This window comes from Oenanthe melanoleuca, chromosome 3, assembly GCF_029582105.1.
Source record: "Oenanthe melanoleuca isolate GR-GAL-2019-014 chromosome 3, OMel1.0, whole genome shotgun sequence".
NCBI classification, from domain to species: domain Eukaryota; kingdom Metazoa; phylum Chordata; class Aves; order Passeriformes; family Muscicapidae; genus Oenanthe; species Oenanthe melanoleuca.
The window spans coordinates 80,687,284-80,705,747 of record NC_079336.1 but is presented as its reverse complement, the minus strand read 5'-3'; the positions used below and the strand labels follow the sequence as shown (position 1 = coordinate 80,705,747).

Sequence of the window (18,464 nt, the reverse complement as noted above, 5' to 3'; positions counted from 1 at the left end):
GTCCCCATCTTTTTTGTAATCTCCCTTTAAATATTGAAATGCTGCAGTAAGGTCAACTTTGAGCCCTTCTCTTCTCCAGGCTGAACAACTCAATTCAATCTGTCTTCCTAAGAGAGGTGTTCCAGCCCTCTGATAGTTTTTCAGGCCCTGCTCTGAACCCACTCTAACAGTTCCATGTCTTTCCTGTGCTCCAGAACTGGGTGCAGTTGAATATATTTAGTGCTGGTAGCTCAGTGTGCAGCTGCACTTCCAGCTCTGGTTGGCAGGAGCCCGAGGCAAGAGGCCTTGAACTGGCACTGACCCTTCACATAACAGAGGACATGGGGATCTATGGTTCCAGGCAGGTGGACAGCCACTTAGAGACACAGGAGGAGCCAGTGCCTCAGGATGAAGAGCAGAGACTTTCACAGTCTCATAAACTTAGTTTCATATACATAGTCATACATATAAAATATGTATTAAAGATGCATTTTTTCTGTAACTACTGGCATCAAAATGATCAAAAGCACTCAGCTAATTAAATCAAATACTGAAAACCATATGTTTTTGTTAAAAATATGTATATAAAAGTAAAAAATCTGATTTTGAATAAAGCTTTTTACCTGCTACATCAGAGCTCTTCACAGGTGCAGTAGCTTACACTGTAACTCAGTAATACCTCCGAATTTAAAAAGTGGGAAAACTGATATAGTCAAAGATAATTCAAGTGAAACAAAATTGATTGAATTTGCCTTCAAGTTGCCAATGGGAAGTGCCTTTGTAAGATAGAAAATGTGATGTTCTACAGTTTTATAGCCATTCTTTTTCATTTTTCTTGCTTACAATAATAACTGTTTCCCTGGTTCAAAGAAACCAGCCTGTGTTTATACCCAGGCAGAATCAGATTTCTGCAATTTGGGCTTTCTATACTTGACTTCCAGAGGACTTAATAGTATCCCACTTCTTAATGCAATCATGTTCTCTTAGGATTGTTTCTCTGCATCCCATTTTCTGGTGAAATATGCTACCAAGCAATCTTTCCAGCTGGGCCACTCCAATGTAATACTGCATACTGCACAAAGCTTCTAAATCCCATCTTAGTCAGAACTTCCAGTAGTAAAATTCTACTGAGCTTACCGATGTGGTGTAGGTCTGATTTCCTTTTTGTTGTTCTCCATTATTTTTTTCCATTTTCTTCTTTCCTTGCTTTCTGTTTTTTAGCTGGTTAACAGCTAACTTGTTTTGTCAGTATCTATGGGCAAGTTTCATGGAAAGGATGAGTTTCACTTGGGCCACTTGTTGTTGTAATTTCAAATAATTAAAAACAAGTGAATATTCATTTAATTCACTGAATGTCTTTCTCATTAGACAGCCTCTGAGTTTGTCTTGGTTTACATAATGAATTAGAGATCTGTTTTCCAATATGTTTATATTTTAATTACTGACATTTGCATTCAAAGAGTGAATTCTTTGCCAAAAACGCTTTTTCCACTAAAATTAGTGTCTAAATTCACCCTGGAGTTTCATCATGGAGTATTTATCTTATAGGTAATAGAAGCCATGATTTGGCAATTTCAGCCTTTCTGTTGAATGGTTTCCATGTAAGACATACATGAAGTTTTTCAGCTAACAATATAATTGTTCGTCATCACTATTTGTAGCAATATCCCCTTAATGCTAGATAATGACAACCTTTTTCTAAATTAAAGAAGTATTGGAAATAGCTTTTTCTCATTCAATATTAGAGTCAAGTCTTGTGTATTTACCTGACTTGCTTTTTTTAACTAGGATTCATAGTCACAGATGAAATCTGTTGTAATGTCATAAATTAATGCCAAATTTCAGTTTATGTAACTGTGCTGGTTTATAAACTATGGTGTCTGAAAAACAGATGCACGACCTATTCAACTATTGGCAGTAACCTATGAATAAAGGCTGCATAAATAGCTGGCTTCAACTTTTTCAGATAAATCTCTCTGTCAACATGGATCAGAGTCAATAGCCAACATGAGATTTGTCTCAGGGATTAGTAAGTAATAAGTAATTGATGAACTTACTATGGGACCTGAGAGAAAGAAGGAGAAGGTACTTCAGAGCTTCTTCCCTTTGATATTTAAGCAATCCTTAATGCCTGCTCAGGGTTCTAGGTTAACCTCTGTAGAAAAAGCTTTTCTAAAGCATAACAGAAGCTTCAATGACTCCAACCTTTTTTATGTCAGAAAAATAAGTGTTCAAGAACCCTCCAGCTTCAGCCATTTAGCCTTGTGGAACTCAGGCTTGAAAGCAAATGTTTGTGAGCAGATACCAACATAGGCACTTGAAATTCAAACTGGTTCCAGTCTTATGAAGAAATGGGTTAATTGGGAAGGGGGAAATTTTCACATCCCACCTTTTAGGGAGAAGCCATATTTGTTTATTCTGTTTTGATATTTTTCTGAGTTAGACAGAAGAACAATTTGTGAATTTCTTCAATTACTTTGTCGAGATCAAGACACTTCTAGACGGTTTCACTTAGACCTGACAATCTCTCCTAATGGAAGATTGTTTTCACTTAGTTCTACTTAGAGATGGAAAAGTATTACTGAGTAATTCTATATTTTATTGTGATAAGCTTCTGTAACTAGTTTTCTTTAGTATATTTAGTATATTCTTCTGTATCATTATGCTTGCATTGACAGGTTTAATGAAGCTAAATGCCTTGGAGAGAAATTAAATGAAGTGAGAAACAAAATAAGTGAGTACATTTTAACTTCATTTTACCTTTTAGCTGATGAAATCACAGAATTCAAATATATGGGAGGAGATTCTAGTCTCTAAAAGAAAAAAGTCAATGCATTGCTAAGGCTAGCAATAAGGTAAACTGTAAGCTGATGACAGCAGTAATAATTTTATGTACAAGTTTTGATTATTTCAAATACTGTAATGTGAAAGCCAGCTCTCTTCTTCATCTGAAATTTATCAAAAGGAGAAGTTAAGATATTAGCATGGGTTTTTTTAATTTTATTTTGGAATAAAAGGATCCAAAACCATCATTTGAAAATTTCATATCAATCAATCATTAAGGATTGTATTTATCCATAAATCTATGTCACTGCTGATAAAAGATTGCCACTGTACACTTTCTGCAGATGAATTAGGGCAATTTTCAGGAGTGCCTCAGTTTGGAAGGGAGTTTCATCATTTTTTTCTTTAAGGCCCCAACAGCATATGTTTGGTATGCAGTTTCTGATTGCTCAATGTCAAAAATCACCCATAGATGATATTCAACCCCAAGGCAGCTCTTATATGATCCTCCCAGCAGGCTTTGATATGTTCCTAGTTGATTTTAGAGTTCTGTTGATGCCAAACCTGGAGGCTGTCCAGAATTTCTGTCAGATGTTTAACAGTGTTTTTCTGTCCCTGAAGTTCTTGCACACATGCAGGTGAGCCATGTCTCTTCAACCTTCCAGATGCAGGCTGTGAGGGACCAGATTGTAAAATAATCTGGCATCCAGGGCAAGTGGTGTAGATCTTGATCTTATTTTCTATATCCTCTTTCTTCAGATGGCACCAAAATAGATATGGACAATGAAATTATTGTCATCACTTCATGTCTTAGAGCACCAGTTGACTTCTGGGAAAGGAAAAATATCTCACAACACAGGGCCAAGTGCTCTGTACTTACACCATAGCCATGCTTATATTCTCTGTGGTCATGAACAATAATTACTGCCAGATTCCCCTCCCAGTCACCTTTGGTACACCACAAGTCCCTCAGAAATATTATGCAGTATACTTAAATTATGCTGGGTATGGGGAAAGCCTCAGCCATGCTGGCAATGTGCTCTCAAATCACAGCATGACTGATGTTCTGGAATAGATCCAGAAGCAGAGACATCAGGTGCTGAGCCCTGCTGCAGAAGTTTTCTGAACATTTGGTTATTTCTGTAAGACATGAGACTGGAATTCACCTGTATTCTTTCAGTAGATTAATTTGCCTCTGCCAGGCTGGTCAGAACATGTCAGTACAGAACCTGTTCATGGATACTCATAGATTGACCCATGCAAGAAGAATTTCAACATCTACCTTGCATCTATGGGTCCCTGCAGTTTCTATGTAAACTCTTTTAACTCCATCCAAGTAGGCTTTTTACTATGGCAAACTTGGAAAAGCAAGTTAAACATACTGTGGGGGACTTTTTTCCTCTGCTGCCATCTTGAAGTCCACATTGTCCTGCATTGCAACTGTGCTCCTTGAAGCACTCCTAGGAGCCTAGCAACCACCCTAGATGCACCTTTTTCCTGGGGAAGAACAAATGTTTGGAGTGTATGGGAGACAGTAAAAGATGCAGTGGGACACAGGCCAGTCCTGAAGGGACCACTTGCAGTGTCACACTAGGACAAGACTTGTGTGATCTCTAAGTCCCTTGAGATTTGAATCTCTCAGAAATAATGTAACAATGCAATGTAGACATCATCTCTCAAGACTCTGTTTCCATGGATTGCTGCAAAATCTAGAAGAATCCCTTGGTTTGGACTGAATTGCTGTGGGTTTTTCCTCAGTAAATTAGGCAAAACTTTTGATAGCTATAGTGCAGTAGAGTATGGATTTAGCTGCAATTAAAAACATCTGTTTCGAACTTGCTTTTGGTTAAGTTCTTCAGCGTTAAGAGTGAAACAGTGAAGTATATCTGGGAAACGTAAGCAATACAACAACAGCATATGTAAACTAAAAAACCAAACTGATTCCTTGAACAAAGCAAGCAGCCATGTAACAAATCAGTAGTGTTGCACTGAACTTGACAATGCTTACATGCCTCCTGTAGGAAATTGTAATAGGTTGTAGACCACATGAATGTTGAAAATATCCTTTAAGAATCAAGCTAGAAATGCCTCCACAGTTCTAAGAAAAATTGCACAAAGCATATTTTGATCTTTTTTTGGTATATAAATGTAGCTACAAGTAAAGCGTTTTCAAATTAAAAATTGATTTCCTTACTCTCTCTTTTTTTATTTTGGCAGCAACATGGGCAAATAGTATTTTCATTGAGTTTTTACTCTAGTTCTACTGTATAAGCAAAAAGTTCTATTCATGTTGGATCCATTTATAACTATCTATATCCTGATTAACGCAGATTATTAAGATGCAACTACTTTTTGGATTGTTTTTATACACTGATGTCTGAGGCTTAAAAGTGATCATACCGTAAATTCCTTTCTTCAATTCTTTCTCTGTAACACCCTTCAGCATTTGAAAATTAGCACCCTGGCTAATACAAATAGTACATTTTATTAATCTGTCCTTCCATTCTGTCCAGCTTTGTTTAGAACATATTTGTTTATGTTTCTACCTATAAGCACCCCTTAAGAAGTATTAAAATTTTGTATCAGTTCAGCTTAGTCAATTACACTACCCTATACAGTTTAACAGCCTGATGCATTTTTTTCAGTTAAGTCTGTTTCATCATAGCAATCATACTCAGAAGATGATTAAAGATGCTAAGTAAGTTTACTAACCTGCCAAATTTTTTACTTAAACTGTGGTACAAGAAATAAGAGTCATCTGTGGACTGCAACTAGATCTTTAATTTACTTTTATTGTTGTTTTGGTTTCCTTAAGCATTCCTGGCTGCCTTGTTGTGCACAATCAAGAACAGATCCCATCAACATCAGTTTCCATTATTTCTAAGTTACCCTTAATAGTATAAAACTATGCACCACAGAGGCCATAATAATCCATTTCATGCAGTCTGATTATATTTTGAGATAGTGACAGCAGCATCTGGCTGTAACTTTTATGTCATAAATACCCTTTCATTCTGACTTTGGAAGTATTAGCATTTTGCAGTGAAAAGTACACACAATACTCCAACCCCTTCTCAATTACACAAGCATTTCAAAATCATCAGGAAATTAGGGCTGTAAAAAGAAATTTATAGGATTTTCTTGGTAAGCTTTTGTAGATGTTACTGCTTGCACAAAAAAGATTAAGGAAAACCATGTCTAGATGTAAGGTGCATTTCAAGTGTGAAATAACTATAATATCAGAAATGAGACATTGTGACCAGCATGCCTCTTTGCTACTATATCTCTTAGTCCTGGATTCTGTCTCCTTTTATGTTTAACAGAAGTACAGAGTTTTTGTTTTTGTTTTTTTTTTTTAATGAAAAATAATATGTCTTAGATTTGTCATTATGCTTACTTTTATCAATGACCTCCTAGAAGTAAGAGGATTAATTTTATTGAAGGTGAAAATTGTCTTTTTCTGATACTTGGGGAAAAAAAAAAAGAAGAAGAAGAAAAAGAGGGAAGTGTTTCTAAGTCAGGGTCATTTTGGTGACACTGTTTGCTGCATTATCACACTAAACTCTGAATAGGCACAAATAAAGGAGCAAAGGGTTTTGGTGCAAGCACTGAGGGGCAATTCTTTTTGCAAGTCAATATTGCATAAATACACCATAAAAAGCAGAGAAATTGTATAGATTTTGAACATGTAGATATGTCTGGATTTGTTTGAGTGAACTATTCAGAATTGTTTACATATGACTGGAGAATGTACCCAAGGACTGGGCTTTAAGAGACAAATACAAAAAACCAACATGAGTGAAACTGGAAAAAAATAACTGAGAGGTCAGGAAATAATGAGAACTCTGTAACGAGCGTAGGAGAAGTGGAAAGTGGGCCAGCACTGACACAAAGTACGTTTTTGCCTTTCTAGTCCAACATTAAGAACTTTCAAAGTGTATGTTTTGCTAGCTAAAAGAAAAAGGTTTCTTTTCTTGGTGGAGAAAACTGCTGTGTGGCTGCATGTGTTTTGTATTGTATCATTTTCAGAAAGTTAGGGTCTCTCATAAGAACAGTAGATCCTTTTGGTATTACTGAAGAAGACAGTGAAGGAAACTTGATGCTGAAGCTTAAGATTTAATTTCAGAATAGTGGAGAAAATTTCTCATTGCAAAAATTTGAGTGATTGTGCCTATCCCAATGTGGTGCGTCAGCTTCAGCTGACAATCCAGCAGCTCTCTCACATCCCGTCCTCAAAAGAATAGGGGGGTAAAGTGGAAGAAAAAAGTTGTGGGTTGAGATAAAGATGAGGACATGACTTACCAACCACCAGGTGAAACAGACTGAAGTCAGAGAAAATTAGTTTAATTTATTGTGAATTAAAATAGAGCTTATGACGAGAAGCAAAGACAAACCTCTGAAATAAAAACTTCTCCCCTTATCAGGGCTAGCAAGATTTTTTTGGTTTTTTTCTAGGATGCTGTTATCAATAAGGTAGTTTTACACTAGTACTGCAAACATTCTGTGTCAAAGTACTGTGACAGTAAGGGCTACTCTACATCTGAACAAACTGTAAAGCATTAAATAACAAAAAAGAGCCAACTGCTACTAAATTAATCAAAGAGTGAGTCAGGGGAATTACAACTTCTATTTTCAGTGTAAATTAAACTTATATATTCATTCAGAATTTCACCTCTAAAAAAAGTTTCCTATATGCAAGAATGTGCTGTGTGTGAGAAGCATTTAAGAGTAGTAAAGATTTCCAGTTCACTCCTATAAATGTCTGACTATTTTGGGTTATTTTTACCACTATTAGATTTAGTTTTTTCCTAGAGGAAAAAAAGCATACTATATGGTATTTCATTCCCAGAGGGAAGCAGCTGTTGTTTTTAGTCTGTCCAGAAATCAGCTAACATTATGATTGAAGCTGGGAGAGGAAGGGCAAACTCATGTGGGAGTAATAACTGTGTGAGGAAACAGGCACTCTCGGAATGAAAAAGGGTAGGTGGGTGGATTATGTGCACATGATGTTGATGGTGCATCTATACCCACAGGAATGCTGAGCTGTTGCACTGCTCTGCCTCATTTCAGGCTTTGATTTTTGTGCACAAGATCATAGAATACCAAAGCAAATTATAATCTTTAGTGACAGCATGTTCTAGTCTTGCAAAGCAAGATTATTGAAGAGTCCTCATTTAATTTGGTTGCAAATTATTCACGCAGTGTTCATATACATCACACTTAATGGCATGCTACAATGAAATGGTGAGGATGGAGGAGAGCAAGGACAGGGCATGTCAGTGCTCAAAGAAATATTGATTCTGATTCACTAACTTGTATGTCACACTGTTCTATTCTGTGAATAGATAATAAACCTACTCCAAACCTAATTAATTTAAACCCGGAATTTTTATCCACCTTTTTCTCTTGGTGCAAGGTTCTACATATACAAAAAAATCAGTCTTGTTACTGTCACTCTTCCTCCCTATACAGATGAGCCAAGCAGACCTATATTAAACTCCAAAGTAAGAATATTTTATGTGAGGGGTTTTCTTTACACCTACACAACTTTATGAAGGGAACTGATGGCAGCATTTTGGCACAGAGAAGAGAAGAAATAAGATAGATGAAGTTAAGTTTTTTTTAGGCAGAGATGGTCTGAGAGCACTCTATCGTCTATGATGTACATCTACATTGTAACTTCATATGAGGGCAGTAAGTTACTTAGAAAAAGAAGAATCAGCTAGTTAAGAACTAGAATCCCAAGGCTGATACTAGGAATGCTACACATATTTTAAGCCATGATTATATGAGCTGAAAGAATTGAGGGAAGTCATGCATGAGCAAATAGCACTTTCAAAACTTTTGCTGAAGGAGTATCTGTACTTTGGAAGGATGGAATTTCTCTGTTAAAGAAAAGTTCCATGCTTTACATGGAACTTAGATGAAATGAAAAAGCTGTGATGACTTGCTAGATGAAAAGAAAACCCATCAAAATCAATGCACTGCTTTCTTAAAGCACAATAGTATTGGTAGTATTAGCTATTTCTGTACAGTAATATAAATATTCTGAGTTACAGACATTTACTTACTGGACATTGTTTCAACCATGAATGAAGTGAGGCTACAATAAGAGAGAAATTACTGTGCTTTGAAATGCATTCCATTCTTTAGTGTAATATTCTGAGATACTTATTCTTTTATGGAAATAAACATTGTGACTTCCTAGTTGCTGATTTAATTCACTGTTCCAGTGTAATTCCAAAACTATCAAGTACTTACGAAAACTTATATGTACTTAGCAAATTTTACTGGAAATTACTAGTGTAGAAGAAAAATGGCAATATTTGGTTTAAAAAGGGATTGAGAAACTTCAAGAAGAAAGGTTACATTCCACAAAAAATATGGTTCAAATGAGAAGCAAACAACTCATGAATAAATTAATTCTGAATGCAGATTTAATGAGCAGATAACTCAACAATGTCATCCCACAGCATTTCATTCGTCAGGTAGCTTGAAATCTTGAAATACTCGCTAAGGAAAAACTCCAGCAGAGGTCAGTTTGAGTTGTACTTGTGCATGGAGTGCAAAGAAGATTCTGCAAAGATTTCCACATTTATCTTTATTGTTCTTTTGGTTGATCAAGGGCATCATTAGCTATACAGTCATTGAATGGTTTGGATTGGAAAAGAGATCATCTGATTCCAATACTCCTGCCCTGGGCAGAATCACCTTCCACTTGAGCAAGTTGCTCTGAGCTCAATCCCATCCAGTACAAATGGGCACTTGGTGCAGCACATGCTGTGCTGCTCATTCAGCACATTCTCTGTCAGATCTACTGTGTGTGCCTTCTTCAAAGCCTGTTCAGTGTCAGGCTGCACGCATGTACCATGATTTATGTGTCCAACATCCCTAGCTGGATTGCTCAGGACCTGAGAAATTCCAGATGAGCAGCTAGACCAGTGATCTAGAAGAAGCTGTAACACTATTGACAAGAACACGTCAATTTAGAGTGGAAGCTCCCTGAGCAAAAAAGCCTGCCTGTCTGCTGCTTCACCACTTCGGTCCTCCACTGGGATATATGGAAAATTAAAGCCTCAATACACATAGTTTCCACTGATTTCTTTTCTCCTGGAGTGCTGCCTGTATGTTGCAGATGTCCTCTGTCACTTAACAGTCAGTCTTGGTATCAGGAGACATGTTGTATCAGTAAATAGTGCACAAACATTATTTCTTCCATACTTCATCTCAGGCGTGTAGCTATGCCTCTCAGGTGTGTAACTATGTTGCTTACTCCTGAGGGATGTTGCTTATGCCTAACATAACAAAGCATATTAGCTCTGCAGAACCTGCAGCCATCTGTGAGGAAAACAGAAGAGAAAACAGGCCATGGGGACAAACAGTCCCCCAGATGTAATTTCCCAGCTGGGATGTTATTCAATGTGGCCCAGTGCCTAGAAGCCCCAGTCTGTTTCTGATCTGCAGGTCAGTTTCAAAGCAGTTTTGTAATAAACGAGGCATGTTTATGTGTCCACCAAAAATAGCAGTAGCTGTTAAAGCTGAAGCCATTCAGCATGGCTGACACAGTCTTCAGTCTCTTGCTCCTTAATTTCTTGGCCCAATTGTTTGGCGACTTAATGCTGAAAAAACAAAGTTCCTATGTGTGTTTGTTTTGGATAAATATCTAAGTATCGTGCCATTATGACGGCAGCTTTGAAATCTGTTTTTTTAAATGTTACATTTTGATTTTTGGAAGCAAGGAATTGAAAACACAGAAAAAGAGCTGAGTTTCTAAAGATTTTATTTTCTTAACTACTTTGTCACCATCTGCAGTTTCTTCTTTGTTAGAAATGTAATTTACTTTGTTTGCAGGGTGCTACATCTTATTTTTCTGTTTGGTTACAAATCTTTCAGTTTTAACATATTTCCTTCTTTCCATTATGAAATATGGCCTACTTTCATCCTGATTCTGTCCAGGTTATTTTTCTACCACTTCAGGCACGATTTCTCCAGCCTAGTTAGCCAGGGATCTGTAGAGCACAAGCTAAAAATGGTATGGTCTTTCATAGTGGCTTCTGGAAGATCTCTCTCAAGGTGCTGTAAAGTAGAATAGGTGTCATGACTTTCCCACATGCCTGGCAGGTACCTACCACATGGTAGCTGATTACTATCCTCTTGGGGCAGACTGAGTGCTGTGATGCACATTTCCACAAACTATTTTCTTGTCCTTCGAGCAGCCAGTTGGATCATAATATCAAGCAGAGTGACGGGAATGTATTTTTCTTTCTTGCTGGCACTTCAGTGAAAGGTTCATGTTAATGATTTTTTGTTTGTCTACTTTTTCGCAGTGTTCATAGTGAGAGTAATCAATCACCTTATTTGTAATCGACAGATCATATTTTTATTCACATGAAATTTTTTTAGAATTTTAAAAGTCTCTGCCAATTGAGCACGGCTTAAATTGTCTTGAAGTAGTGCAATTATGTTTGCTGAACCTATGACTAGGTAATTTATAATATAATAATACTTTTAGCTGAATGAAGAGTCCCCAGAAAGCTACTAGTAATATGTGCAAATAAGGAGGAAAACCAAACAAAACTATAAAGTATATCAAAAAAGCCTGTGAAGTGTCACTGTCCTTTTCTGAAAACAGTAGAGAAAGCCTGGCTTTGTTATATGTATGGTAAGCATTGTACATGTTATAGGTCCTAAACCCTAAGCAGAGCAGGAAAAATCAGCATTTTCCAAAGCTGAGGATCAAGACACAAGGGATGTGCCAAAAAGGAAGGTGTGAGGGAGCAATGTTGGGGCAGCACCATGCTCCCCTTGGCATGCCTAGTTGCAGTGCCCTAAGGCTCTGGGTTTTGTGTTTTTTTTCAAGCCTAACCCTAAGCAAAACTTATTATTTTCAAAGTAAAAAAATTTTCAAAGTAAATTTCCATCTTGTGGGTCATGTCAAGGTGTGAAGGGAGCAATGTTGGGGTTGGCATGCCATTGCTAGTTGCAGTGTCCATGGACTTTGAGGCTCTGTGGTTTTCTCAACACAGGCTGTAAGCATAACCCTAACCCTAAGCACAGCAGCAAAAGCATTTTCTTTTCTAGGTGCCCAGGACATAAATTGCACCAAGAAGGAAGCTGTTGAGGGAGCAACCTTTGGGAAGTGGGCTGTTCCATTTTCTATATACAATGCTCTGCAACCTACCAAAACAATATGCACTAAAACCTAAGGGAATGAAGTCAAAAGAAGAGACAGGAGATGAAATTCATTAAAAGAAATGAAAAAAAAAAAAAAATTAAAACAAAGAAAAAACAATGAAATTACATGGGGTGCATAAAGAGCAGAGAGAAGAACCAAACCCTGATGAATTGATCCTCATTGAAATCACAAGAATTCTTCATTTCAAGAAAGGAAATGAATTCTTGATAACAGAAAAGAAAGGGTTGCAAAGACTCTGGAAAGGAGACATGATCCAATAAAATGAAAAAAAAAAAAAAAAATTGGAAATTGCGTGACTACAAGCAAATTGATAGGAATAAAATTAAGTGCAGCAAAAAGGACCAAAACTTGCCAAAATTATTCTTACTGAAATCCCAAGATCAGGAAACAAAGTCAAAGGAAAAGACAGAAGTAGAGATGTATGAAATTAAATGCCTAATGGAAAAAAAAAATCTTCACCGAAGGGTAAGCAGTAAAAAGGCATTGGATGCCATGAAGTAAAGGGAAATGGGCAAAACCTTCCTAAGTTAATTCCTCATTAAAAATGCAAGATTTAATTTGCTTACACATCCTTTTCAGGAAAATTTTCTTCCAGGAAAATAAATCAATTACTTCACAGTAATTTCAAACGGCATGGCCCCCTGATGTTAGGATTTCAGTAAGATTAATTTAATTAATTTAGGCAAATTTTGGTCTTTTTCACTGCACTTCATGGCATCCTGTGGTATTTGATTGTTTTCCCTCTGGTGATTTTTTTTTTTTTTTTTAATTAGGCAGGACATTTCATCAATATCCTGTCTTGTATTTCATTTGGGTTTGTTCCCTGTTTTGGGATTTCTGTACAGTTAATTTTGGCAAGTTATGGTCCTTTTCACTGCATCTCGTTTCAGCCCAATTTATTTGCTTGCAGTCTCTCCATTTCCAGATTTTCTTTTTTCTATTGCATTTTATTTGATCTTATCTCTTTATCTGAGTGTTTGTAATTTTTCCTGCTAAAATTAACCTTTCTGAAATCTCAAAATCTGGCAATGAAATCAAATGAAAAGGCAGAAGATATCCATAAACTACAAGCGTGATGAAAAATAAAAAAAAATCTTCCCCAAAGGGAAAACAATAAAATGGCATCAGATGCCATGAATTGCAAGGAAATGAACCAAATCTTGCCAAATTTATCCTCATTGAAATTGCAAAATTTTATTTCTTTTCTGGAAAGGAAGAATTTCTTTTCCATAAAGGAATTGAAATCTTGAAAACAGAGAAGAAATTGTAACCAACACTCTGGAAAGAAGACATGATCAAAGGCATTTTGTGTTTTTTCAAGCCTTACCCTAATTTTGGCGTAATAAGTATTTTCATAGGCACGGATACCCAGCACATCGGTATTTTTATGGGGTAAGGTGTGGAGGGAGCAATGCTGGTGCAGTGCCATGCTCCCCTTGGCATGTCTTTTCCTGTGCAGATCACTGGACTGATCTCTGTTAAGTTTTCTCTACCTTAAAACTAAGCCTAACCCTGAGGAGAGCAGTAAAATCAGGATTATTGTGAGGCTGAGATGTCCATCACGTGGGTGGCACAGGCTTTCTCCCTTCAGAGGTACACCTAGGTTTATGGTACCTGTGCCAGAGCTGTCTGTTCTGCTGCTGCTGCTACAGCACAGTTGTGCTTTGGCCATTTTCAGAAAAGAAAGAAGGACACGTGTCATTGTTCTATGTAATTCCTTAGCTGGTTTTCTTAGGATTTTTCTTATATGATTTGGTAGAAATGAGACTGGCAAGAGTACCAGGCAGTTCCAGTAGCCTTATTGCAGCCTTTTCCTCTTTTCTGCACCTCCTTATAAGAAGAGGATGCCATCTTTGGTAATATGAAGTAGTCTTTGCAGCAGCACTCAGCAAACTTATTTCAGAAGGTAGAAGTCTTTTGGCTTCAGGGGGCAATGCATATGTTAATGGAAATGCTAAATATTGTCTATTGTTTCAGAGTCACTTGCATATGTTTGTTTTTACTTTCAAACAATAGACAGTGCCCCAGGGTTACAGTGCATATGCTGAATGGGTCCTCAGAATGAGAAAACATGATTTGTCAAATGACTTATTCTGAAAATACCAAACTGAATGAACTCATTTGAACAGCTCTATCATGCTCCCCTGGTGTGCTATTCTTTAAACAGAAGAACCTTATTAGTGTAACAGTCACTCCAGGCCCAAGATGTTAATGTTTTCTTTGGCTCTGAGTTGGAATGTACATATGTAGGAAACATTTTCATTTTCTAATTATTACAAATGTTGTTCTGTTCTTTACAAACAGAACTATTTTCAGGGGAAAAAGTTATGCTCAGGAAGAAACCAAGTAAATATTTTTTACTTAAGGTTTCACTAGAATAACTAAAACAAATTGACCAGGCTCATTGGATTTAATCAAATCATGGCTATAAACTTGGAAAAATAGTAACAGAATTTCTGCTTGTAAGATGTCTTTTGACTGAAAACAGATAGTCATTGCTAGATTGCTACACTGCATTTTGCTATTTTATTAGGCTATTTATAAGGCTATAGTATGTTCTTATGTCAATCTATTCAATTTGCTCTTTTAAAGAAAAAATGCTGGGTGATAGTTGATGCTGTAATACAAGGTATGCGTGTTAAATCCTACAGTCTTTTGTACAAAAAGTTTTTCTTGATCATAAAATCACAGAATATACTGACTTGGAAGGGACCTATCAGGCTTACTGAGTCCAACTCCTGGCTCTGAACAGGACAACCCCAAGACTGACACCATGTGCCTGAGAGCACTGCCCAAATGCTTCTTAAACTCTGTGAGGTTTGATGCTGTGACCACTTCCCTGGGAAGCCTGTTCCAGTGCCCAACCACCCTCTGGGTGAAGAACCTTCTACTGATAGCCAGCATAAACCTCTCCCAGTACTGTGCCTGATGCTCCCAGGGCACTCTTGGCACTCCTGGCTGCCAGGGCATTGCTGACTCGTGTTCAAGTTACCACAGACCAAAACCCGAGGTCCCTTTCTGCAGCACTGCTCCCCAGCCTCTCATTCCTTACTCTATATAGAAAACAATACAGGTTTGCCCCATCCCAGGTGCAGAATCTGGCACTTTCCCCTGCTGAACTTCATTTAGGAGTAATTGCTCATCTTTCTAATTTGTCTCTCTGCAGGCCTCTCTGCCCTCAAGTGAGTCAACAGCTCCTTCCAAGTTAGTGTCATCAGTAAACTTAGTATTCCCTCAAGTCCTGCATCCAAGTCATCTATGTCTTTCATACTGGATGGCCAGAGATTTTAACAGTGAAAAATCAAAGCTTCAAATTTTAAAGTAGACCTCAGCTTATTCAGAGTAGTAGTGTCCAAGAGTGATATTCCTTCCTGAACACAGAAATAGAAATTTGTTTTTCATAATATCTCATGGTTCATTTACACATCTAGATAGCATTCATGCAGACTTGTAGCATAGGCATGCAGACATACACATACTAAAAGACAATAGCTTTTTTTTTCTAATCAAACTATTCCCTAAATCATGTGATGTCACTATAACTGGTTATGAATGTTGCAGAAGGAATGCAATCAACAGCAAGTAGCTGTAATAAGAAGATTTTGTCATGTACTTTATTTAAGGCTGATCTGAGCTGATTACATCATTATACCAGTTAACATAATCAGGTTGTGTTTTAAATTGCTGAGCAATTTAAGAACTGGACTTAGGCTTATCCACAACAGTGGATGCTGTGTCTTCACAGGAAGTTATTTCAGATTTTACTGGGTTGCTAGTATGTGTCTGACTCTCAAGGAGTCACTTTTCAAAGGTTTGGTACAAATATTACAGGTAAATGTGCATTAAAAAATGTGTCATACACTCATTAGTAGTCTGACTTGTTTCCATCACCCTGAAATGTTTACATGAATGGTCTCAAAACATGGTAGAGTATCTAATCAGCTTCAGCATAGTATTTTTTTTATTTATTTTCTTTTTAATTTTGTGTCGTATCTGTCAGATTCTTGACATCAGTCGGTCTCATCTGACCAGAAGTTACACAGCAGTATGTGCTTAAAGCTAGGAGAATTCCTTGGGTAAGAGCAAAATTTTAAAAGTTTCGGAAATTGAAGCATATAGCGAGCCCTAGAACTCTATATTTAACTTTATGTTGCACAATTCTGTCCAGAAGAAATGTCACAAAATGAAACTGGACATCAAATTGTTACATAGAAATTACAATGCCATGAAGACAGTATGGTAACAGAAAACAACCATGTTCATCTGAAACATGAATATAATCACTCTCTGCTTAAAATAATGCTTAAAATAATAAGTGAGACCAGAGTATTACTACCAGAATACTTGTCGGGGACAAAATCCTTTGGTTTTGACTTTGCTTGTTTGTACTCTTAAGAACCCTTTATTTATTTTCTATCCTTCATAAATTTGCATATTTGAAAATGTGAAAAGGATAGGAACTATATACAAAGCTGTTTCTCTGACTATTTCCCTTATTCTTTCTCTTCACAATAATTTCTGAGAAACAATCAAGAGAAAAGAGGCATTTAGTCATATGAACATCCAGATCACTAAATTCACAGACTATGGCTGCTTATCCATATGGCATTGCTTTTCAGTCATGCTTTTTGGACCAATTTAATATTTAATTAATGAACAAATAGATGTGATAAACAACAGAACAACAGTTTCCAGATGTGCATAATTTTTGTTTCTTTTCTAGCGCATGAAGATAAATAAATGGAATATTTGTTCACTTTGGACAATACCTAAAATAGCACTCTGGCATCTAAGGTATAGCTTAAGTGAATTTAGGTAACTAAATTCAGGAGAGCCATCTAGGAAAAACAAAACCAAATAAATCCCCCCCAAAAAACTGTTCATTTTATTTCCTGAATGCAACAAACTGCCATTGCTACAGGACGTACAGAAGTACTACTTTATTGGCTGAGCTGCCTATTCCTGAGCTCTGGAGTACTCTGACATAATGTGTACTTCTGCTGAAGTCCCTTGGAATGTGCTTGCTGCTATATATCCATGCTTGGCTAAAAATGCCTGGTGAGAAATTAGTGACAGACAACCTTGGGACATGAAAATAAAGGTCCAAGTATTTCTTTTTAAATTCAGAAAGCATCAAGGTTTTGATTTCCAATTTCAAGGAGATACTGAGCTGCAGTCCAGAGCCCTTAATGTTTTATGTTGGTTATTCTAGATGTTCCAGTGTTGAGTATCTGTATTTTTAGAAAAAGTGTTGAAGTGTACCTTTGGGAACACTTCAACAATTAAGACCTATGTAGCCTACAACAGTCTGAGTCAACTCAGTCAACTGTCTCAACTGAGTATGGCAAGGAAGGGGACATGCCCCAGTCAGATATTTTAAATAGTAATCTCAAAATGTACAGTATCCTACATGATAGTAAAATATATCCATTTGAATCTGAGATATTTAAATTCCAAGGAAGGAGATTATGTTGGGGAAACTCTGTATTTCCATGTGTGCTTGGTAATGTGCTGAGCTTAGGCTTTGGTTTGCAACTATGAATTTATGAAAGTCAGGGTTGTGCTTCAAATTATAAACCTGTTGTCCTTCCTGGGAGCTCCAACTGGTGAGTTCTGTTAATTCCCATCAGCTTCCTTGCTCCCAATTATCTGGCCCATCTTTTTACTGGCAGTTCCTTTCTCCAATCTTTTCTTCCCAGCTGGAAAAAGAGAGTGTTTACTTGTGTTTCAGACATTGTAGTTGAGTTGATGATAGTGTCTCAGCTTAAATTGCTGGTATGTTTGTGCTGATGTGCCAAATTCTGCTGCTAGAGCAGCCAGAACATGGGCAGATATTTCCTTCTACATCCTCTGCTGTGGGGCAGTCACCTTTGACAGAAAACTTTGGGATGGAGGGAAAGGAGAGGGAAGAGGAGAAATAAGAGGAAGTAAAATCTTAAACTGCTGCAGAAGGCAGAAATTTGCTGCAGCAGGTTATACTCTACAGTTTTACCTAAGGTATTGTCATCCATATATTTTTAATGCTGATGAGGGCCATATTTCATACCTGGAAAAATGTATGTGCATCAGAGAGACCCTGAGTATTGCAACAGCATGTTTTCCTCCCTGATGCCACCAAGGACTTCTTGAAAATTAGAAGCTATCAAATTACATGGGGATTTGGCCAACCATGTATTCCAAAACAAAGCATTTCTATCAGACATAGTGTTGAGCCAGTTTACTAATGCAGACTACTTTGTCTCTGCACATTGTCCTAATAGAGCCAACTGACATGTTTTTGCCATTGGAGAAGGACAGTTTGAAAAGTAAATTCAGAATTTGTCCTAAATATTTCTCTGGGTCAGAGAAAGGCTGAGTGGTTTATTTGCTCTTAGCACTGCAGGATTTTACATTAGAACATAATTTTTTTTTTTTATTCCATGACTTTCCTTGTCAGATAATTTCTATCATAGACTGTGTTCTCATACAATTTCCTCACAAAATTTTATAAACTATTCTAGCACAT

The 18,464-nt window shown here is 37.0% G+C and overlaps 1 protein-coding gene across 1 annotated transcript in view; it reads left to right on the top strand.

Moving 5' to 3' along the window:
• The window catches only part of KIF6 (kinesin family member 6), a 148,607-nt gene that overhangs the window by 94,684 nt on the left and 35,459 nt on the right, over positions 1-18,464 (top strand). The window contains exon 15 of the mRNA XM_056487306.1: positions 2,658-2,713. Coding sequence (XP_056343281.1) covers positions 2,658-2,713 — 56 coding nt within the window. The remainder of the gene's footprint in view (positions 1-2,657; positions 2,714-18,464) is intronic.